This window comes from Pleurodeles waltl, chromosome 10 (assembly GCF_031143425.1).
Source record: "Pleurodeles waltl isolate 20211129_DDA chromosome 10, aPleWal1.hap1.20221129, whole genome shotgun sequence".
Classification (NCBI taxonomy): domain Eukaryota; kingdom Metazoa; phylum Chordata; class Amphibia; order Caudata; family Salamandridae; genus Pleurodeles; species Pleurodeles waltl.
The window spans coordinates 825571071-825579380 of record NC_090449.1 but is presented as its reverse complement, the minus strand read 5'-3'; the positions used below and the strand labels follow the sequence as shown (position 1 = coordinate 825579380).

At 40.8% G+C, this 8310-nt stretch overlaps 1 protein-coding gene across 1 annotated transcript in view; it reads left to right on the top strand.

The window, feature by feature from the left end:
* Positions 1 to 1206: 1206 nt before the first annotated feature.
* The window catches only part of CCK (cholecystokinin), a 62176-nt gene continuing 55072 nt past the window's right edge, over positions 1207 to 8310 (top strand). Inside the window, exon 1 of the mRNA XM_069211500.1 lies at positions 1207 to 1347. Coding sequence (XP_069067601.1) covers positions 1275 to 1347 — 73 coding nt within the window. The 5' untranslated portion in view covers positions 1207 to 1274. The remainder of the gene's footprint in view (positions 1348 to 8310) is intronic.

Sequence of the window (8310 nt, the reverse complement as noted above, 5' to 3'; positions counted from 1 at the left end):
TGAGTAATAGAAAGATTTAACAGGTGGTTAATGCAGTCTTTGGTTATCTTGAAAAGTGTTCTGCTTCTACTTACTTGAAAATTGCACCCAACAAAATACCATTACAGTGCTACTGTCTTGCTGCGTATTCTCGAAGTTTTCCAGGACTCACCAGTCTAAAGCATAGGCAACTAGCAGCTACATGCTATGCCGAGCTGCCGCATGTGTTATTCGTTTGACGGCGTTTGATGTGTGCACGTGCGGAATACTAAGAGACCTGCCTTCTGAAGCCTGCTTTCCAGTGCGGTCACTAACTCGATTCGAATACAATTACCAGCCGACATATGAATCCGGATGGTAACCCGGGTGCGAATTGCACACAGTGGGGGTCTTTAACTTCATGATTTTCAGGAGGTAAAACTTGGCACAATTCATTCAAGCTGCGTTTGAACTTCCCAATCCTCAGACCGTGACATACCATATGACATGTTGTTAGGTATTATTCCCATTTCCAAGGTGCTTATGTGTGAACGGGATGCAAGAGGTCACTTAGTAAATACCATATTGGCAGAATGTACCTAGGTGCCAGTTTGCACACCGTATACTGCGTAATTTGCCGGCTACTGAGAATGAGGCCCTGTGAACATTACACGGGGCAAAAATGGGTTGAAGACAATTTTTGTCTGGTCAACTTAGGGACCGTTCGAGGGGTTACACGCCAGTTAATGAAGGCAGCGGAGTTGTGTTGCCTGCCACTTTGAGCTTTATTGACTCGTTTCTCATGCGTTGATGTATGTGTATTCAGAGTAAATGGCGAACGTGTTTGTGTGCAAACTAAACAATAATCACCATATGCATGCTCAAAGGCATCTTTTCCTGAAATACCTACGTGTGTGCTTCCTTTTAAAAGCATTTATGCATTGGACGAACATCATGACTAAAAGAATGCATATTTCAGAGAAAGAGCCTCACCTTTTACTAGTAAACGTGGTTCTACCCCACACCTGCGTACCACGAAACTCCAGAGCCACGACGGAGACAGCTCAAACTATTTGCTGACAAAAGAAAAGGAAGGGGGTTTGTAGGAAGTTGCCGGGGTGAAAGGGTTAACAGCAGACGTCTTTGCCGGGAATGTTTCGGACCCTTCTTCCCCCGGAGGTGAAATGAATTTGTTATGATGTGGTCGCTGTGAGCCGAGCGCGCGACTATCCCTCGCCTGCGTCAGTGCTGTGCAAACAGATGACAGTCCGGCAGCGCCGCGCGCGCCTATTTAAGCAGCTGCAGCGCTGCCAAGTATGGGAACTTCTCACTGCAGCGCGTGGCACTCACCTCCCGGAGTTCACAGCGAAACCGGCGCGCGCGTTACAGGTAAGGTACGCCGCTCTAGGGTCTCACTGCTGCTGATGCTAGTGGGAAGTCCAGGGCATGCATCTGCACAAAAGATGTGCTTTGTATTGTGCTGTCCCGTGCACGCTGCTTTTCATGCAGAAAGTTAAATATGATGTGTGCTTTCGGACAGTGACCAATTTGCACTGCTCCACGGCAGTTTTTGTGGTGTTTTCTAACCCTCTGCGTGTCAACCTGTGATAGGTTATTTTGCTGAATAAACTGTTCGTGTTTTAAGGCATCTTCACTGTTATATGTTGTATCAGAAACTGGATGCTTGCACGCTAAACCTCAAGTTTACCTTTTTCGATAAATGGATTTTCATAGCATTGGTTCCTCTTTACAACAGTACTTACCGCAGAAAACTATCTGCTCGGCGATTATCTGACCGTAATGAAAAAGTTGCATTACTCTTTTACAAAATTGTCAAGCAGCCGTGACTTATATTTGGATCCTGTCTTATCCTCGCAGATATTCCTCTGGGGCCATTAATCAGATAGGTTTTAGCTATGTTTTTATCATTTTTGCGTACCACAAATATTAACGATATTTCACTGAAAATGCAGTGTAGTGTCACGGAATAGATAAACACTCAAGCGATACTATACGCGTATGGTGAGCATACAAGCATGCTTTAATTACTATACTTTTATGAATGTTTTCCTCAAATTGTTTAGAAACGTAATACAATACCTCATTTTATGGAGCATTTGACACTTAAGTGGCTCCCTTTTGTGGCACTGTAAATGGTCTGTGGTGCCATTACCCAATATTTTAATTTCCACTTTATCGTCTTTGGAGGCGGAAGAGACGAGTATCATGGCAGGTTACAACACAATATTTGTCTGTTTTCTTGTGTATCGAGAAGGCGTCAGCTTTTGGGTAGAATGTTCTAGAGCTCTTCATCAGGGCTAAACTTGTAAACTTGTTAATTCGCACAACTATGGTAATTAATTGCGTTTGCAAAGATGTATTAAATGGGGTTGGTTTCCGCATGATTTCAGCCTTTCAAACATCACAAGAAAACTTTGCGATTTTCCTGCCCAAGTGAAGCTTCTGGTGGAGAGTGCAGACCTGCATGAATTATGTCTTTTAAATACAGAGGGATCTGCTTCCTTGTCATTTATATTGCACATAATATTGATGATCAACTTCTGTTTAGGTGCTTTCAGGTTTGGCCAAGGAGGCATCTGACAGTTACAATTACTTGCCCAAGATCAGAAAATCTATTCAAATGAGAAAGCCAAGATCAAAACCCATCTTTGCTGGCTGCAATGCATCCACTAATCTCTAGAATGCATCTGGTCCTCTGCTTTCAGTGTTATTTACATTTCTTTAAATCTACTGCTTCAGTAATGATTAATATAAATAAATACAAACATTTCTAATTGTAATCTGCTGCTTGAGAAACACCTGGAAATAAGAATGATTGCATAGTGCAGTGCCTTATGTTCTTGTTTCACTTAAATCACACTGGTTGTAACATCCACGTGTACACTTCTTTTAAGTGAAAAGATCGTCCATGCAAGGAAGAGTACTGTCGTTCATTCTTACTTATCCTATTTCTTTTTGTGTCCTGGGTCCTGACCGGGGGGCAGTGGAGTGTTGTTTATACCAAGAGAAGTGTTGAAAAGAGATTGAGCCACACTCATGTTTATTCATTATCTAGGGTACAGAAAATGAGAAAGGTATAGGGTCAGCATTCAGGTGTGTGTCATTACTTGAGATAACATAAGAAGGATACAGGGTTACTGTAAGTTCACATAAAACTATGGCTACATGTGTGGGACACAGGTTTAGTGCAAGTTCATATAAAATTAGAAGGGTACAATGTATTTGGACAGGTTTAGTGTAAATTCATATAGATCGTCGAATATCGGATTAGAATATAGGGTTAGTGTAAACTTGCTTTAAATAACAAGGGTGAATGGTTAGCATATAAATTTAATTCAAGTTCAGACCCAAATGGGCAGAAGGCCGCTGTCTGCGTTTAGGGTACTTCACATACCGTGCCACGGGTGCAGGGTTGGAGTATACGGTCAGTGTAACAACACAAGCTAGCTAGGGTTCATGTAGTGCCACAAACATTGAGAAGTGTGTGGGACCAGGTTATACCTCTAATTTAGGTTCACATAAAATGACAGGGGTGTGGGGCAGTGCACATCATTGTTGTAAAATGCCATAGAACGAGAAGTGCATCTGTGAAGCATACAGGGTTAGGGGAAAATCACATAATGAAACCTGGGTATAGATGATGAATACCGTACACGGCTGGCAGAGAGTAGATTCAGTGCTCAAGGTCATGATTCCCACGGGGGTAGCTTGGTGAGTACATTTGGGTGGTGGTGGTGAGGGTCTTAAGATTTTCCGACAATCCGGCTGGCACGTAATGCCTAAATACATTATACGACAAGCAGGGTGCATGAGAGGAGAGGGGCATAAGGGGCGGTGGAAAGGGAGAAGAATGCGGATTGGTAGGAGTACCAAGAAAAAAAACATTATTTTGTAAAATAATCAATATTTTTTAGGACTTTCAAAACAGAGTATGTGTGCGTTTTCGTCTCTATGTAAACATTCCTGCTGAAATCGGACTGACAGCTCACAATACCCAACTAAAAGCTCCTGTACCCAACTATGTATCAGAAAATATATTTATTATTAAGGGGGTGTACACCCCCGGAAGCTACTCCCTTAATAATTCCAAACCCTCTGAGTACTGTCAACGTTTAGAGCTTGCACCCACAGCCTGTGGAAGTGACCTCCACAGCATCCTGTGTGGCCCATGCCAGTTTCCTTGCTGAGTCCCCTTTAAAGGGTACAGCAGCCCAAGGAAGCTCACCAAGCCCTAGGTGAACAAGTGGCGTAACCAGTGGGCTATGAGCCCCTACTGAAGAAATCATTGGTCCCCTGACTCCTTTTTCATGTAATCCATAATAGCAATAATCAGGATTTGGTGGGCCCCTCAACTCTCTGGACTCCGGTGCCTCTGCGCCTGCTGCACCAATGGAAGCTACGCCCCCATGGTGTGCATCAGTTGTTCACTTTTATGGTGTTCTTTCACGCATGTGGCTACATTCTTTTGCATTCAATCAATTGTATACCGAGCCACTGTGCCTGCAAACATTTTGGTAAAACAAAGTGCAAAAAGCCGGTAGAATGCACAGCAAAGAGAAGGCTTTGAGAGCTGCGATATTAAGCTTTCCTCCGTATATACCTAGAGAAGCACAGTGAACATTTCCAGGACCAGCTCTCAGGAGGGGACGTGTGGCTCTCCATTAGCAGCCTTTAATGAATGGGGTATCTAGATGCACTCATTAGAAACCTCTGATAGCAAATGTCCTATTAAAATTTGATTAAGGGAAATCAGCGGAGTCCACTTTGGCCCTGACTCTCGGGGCTCATTAAGAAAAAGCCCATGCGTCCTCAGTGGATTTAAGCAACATCATAATTGCTCTTTCCGACCTTTAAATACAGGGTTTGTAACAATATTAATTAGTTCATTTTATTTGGCAAACAATCTGCCTCGCTAAGAAGTGCACATTTACAGCTGGCGATTTTAAAGGAGGCAAAGCAGCAGACAAATGCAAATAGTTCGTGTGTTCTTCAGTAGCTGGCTTCAGGCTACCCTCTGTGGGTCACACACGATGGCCATATGGGGCTGTCAGTGTATTCTTTCATGCCACCAAGTGCCTGCCACAAAACTAATATATCCCCACATACATGTGCTAGAGCACACACAGCCGCAGGCACACTCTAACATTTAAACATTCACACACCCACACTCTCCCGTACAGACACACAGGCATACACACACTCACGCAAAGGTACACGTACACACCCAAACAAAAAAAAATCTACATATGCATGAATATGTCCAATATCCATCCATCCATCAATCCATGTTTTATTTTTTTATTCGAAGCTACATACATAAGGTTAGGAACACTTTTTACTTTTAATTCAAATTCTGATTTGCTTATAATTAGATCAAAAGTAAACCAAACATCACTAAATATGCCAGCAGACATTGTGAGCAGGGCCTCTTATGCAGGCTCAATTAGGGAAGCATTGGCTAAAGTAGAATGTTGAATGAACACATTCAGCCCATCCGCTTGGCTGGAGACAGATTCTAATGTCTCTAAGGCCTAAGTGTAGGTTTGCAGTAGTGATGTAGTGGCAAACCCCAGCAGCGCTCAAAGACCACACAGATGGCCATAGTGCACTTGCCAAGAAAACAAGATAGAACATCTGTTGGCAAGTTAAAAGAGGTGAGAAAATATGATTTTTCGCTTATTTACAGCAGATAAGGTTTGTTTATCTGAGGTTAAAAAACATACAATGCAATCAAACACCGCTGAGACAATATGATTTCACCAAGAAGAAATGCGTTTTCATCTGAATTTTCAGCACTTTTTAAGGGAAAGGGGTCTCCAAGTACTTTTTGAGAAGGTGTGAGTTAGTGCTCTGTTGATAAGGCGTAGAAAAGAAGGGATCTCCGCGAAGGAATACATTACCAGCAAATAATGTGTTTTAAAACTAAGTAATTCTCTTGACTACCTTTTAACAAAGTAATTTAACGGACACGTGGATTTACTGATCACAACCTGCACCGAGGCACATATAAGGGAACTGCTGTTCTTATTGCTTCAGGTGAAGGGTCTAGTTAAACACAGACGATCCCTGCTGTCTGTGCACTGGGCACCATCCTTACCACCATCTCCTTTGAAAACCACATTTCTTTCTTTCCTCCACTTTTAAAAACTGCTGGTTTGGCATCATACTCATCCCCCAAAGGCACAGATAATTATTCTGCTCGCTTTTCATATCACACTTCGATTTAGATGCCTGTCTCTCTCTGGCTTTCTTTTTTTATTACTCTTTATCCGTTCCTCAAACAGTTTTGAATGCTGTCTGTCTGATCCCTAGCTCTCATTGTTCACCTGACCTTTCACTCTTCCACATATTCCTTCTGCTGACTCTTTTTCATCTCTCTTTTCAGATCCACTATTGTTTTGTCTTCAAGTTAATTCCTGGCCGCACTCCATTCCATCCTAGTTTTTCTCATCTTATCGAATCTATACGCCCTCCTAAACAATTCTGCCAGATCCATGCATTTTACTTGTTCCCTTTCCTCTGTGATTTTCATTATGCTTTTGTTCATTATTGCTCAGCATACTAAGGCCCATATTTATACTTTTTTTAGCGCCGCATTTGCGTAATTTTTTTACTCAAAAGCGGCACAAACTTGCACAATACAATTGTATTTTGTAAGTTTGCACCGTTTTTGCGTCAAAAAGCGGCGCAAATGCGGCGCTAAAAAAGTATAAATATGGGCAGCTTTTGAACATTCTCCAATCATTGTTTCGTTTGGAACACCTCTTCTTTAGATATTGCTGTGGACTCTGATGCAGTTTTAACAGAAACGTGTGACTTTAGCTCTATAGGATTTTCCCTACTTTGAGCTTGTTGGATTATTAGATCACGGTCTTTGTTACTTATCTGCTTGAATGGATCCTTTTACGGTTTCTTAGACAGTCTACAGTATTTTCACTCTTTTTTTCTATAAGTAGATACATTTTACAACTTTTCACTTGCCACATATGTGCTATGAGTCGCTTTAAGAACAAGTCCTTTTAGTGTTGCTTTAATAAATTGATGATTGGATGTTGGTGCAAGAATTTGCCTAATTGTTTTTTATCACATGAGAGTGCACCTGTAATCCCTTTTAGATCCGCTCGGCTTTTACTCTTTGAGCCCACCTACTGGCAGTTTGCTAATATTAACTAACCTCCCAGTTAGATATGTGCATAAGAAATTCAAGATTGTATCCAGCCTACTGGGACCTTGATCAAGAGTTTGTCAGAATCCAGGTGTTTTTCATTGCACCAGATAAATATCAATACCTTGCAGTACAATATTTATTGGGTTCCATAAATAGCACCTATCACAAGTTTCTGGGAAATAGCATGTAGATTTTGGTGCCTATCACATCAAAACACGCATTATATGATTAACACAATACACTTTTCCCATGCTAAATTCCATCAGATTTTACCTGCTGAAATGTAATGAAGAGTGAGATATGTGACATGCTCAGTGATTACTGGATGCTGTAAATACCACCAACTCATAACTCGAACCCCTGCACAAACAGGGGTTAAAATGGGGTAAAAAAACTTTGGCCCACTCATAATCAAGGCCTAAAAGTTGTAACCTGAGTGATAACATCAATTGTGTAGACATAGCCTATGATGCTCTCACAATATAACTTTTCTTCATCCTCCAGAGTCTTACTACTTAACTCAATAATGTTTGGCTGCATCAAAATTTTTGCAGAGAAATATTGTAAAAAAAGTGATTTGCTACTGCCTTGATTTCATTAATGTAGTCCCTTGACCAACAAGAGACAAACTGTCAGATTAATCGTCCCTGATTAGTACTATTCCTATTAATGTAAAGTGCATTCACTCTTTTCTTAAGAAATATATATACACTAAAAGCACTTTTCTTAAAAAAGTGCAATATGGTAGCAAAAATAGCTTCTCTGATGTAGCATTGTTGTTAAGAAACAAGCTGCTGTAAAATAAAAATGTTGCGCTAGATGACCCACTTGTGGATTTTAACTTAATGTGACATAAAAAAGATATGATGCTGATGGGGGGAATTGATATCTATTTTATATATGATGCTGTGACTAATATTACACATGCATAATCCGGTGTTAAATTGACATTTTAGGACAAGGAGGGGTCATTTTATTGTGTCCAGTGTTAAATTATCTAACAGGTCAAGGTTTAAACTCGTAATTTATATTCTGCGTGGAAAAGTTTACTTTAGTTTATGTTTTCACCTTCATTCATATATATGAAATGAGTAAAAAAGTACTAATGAAAAGGTATAATGTGATAAAATTGTGTTAGTATTATAGAAATAAATACATATATA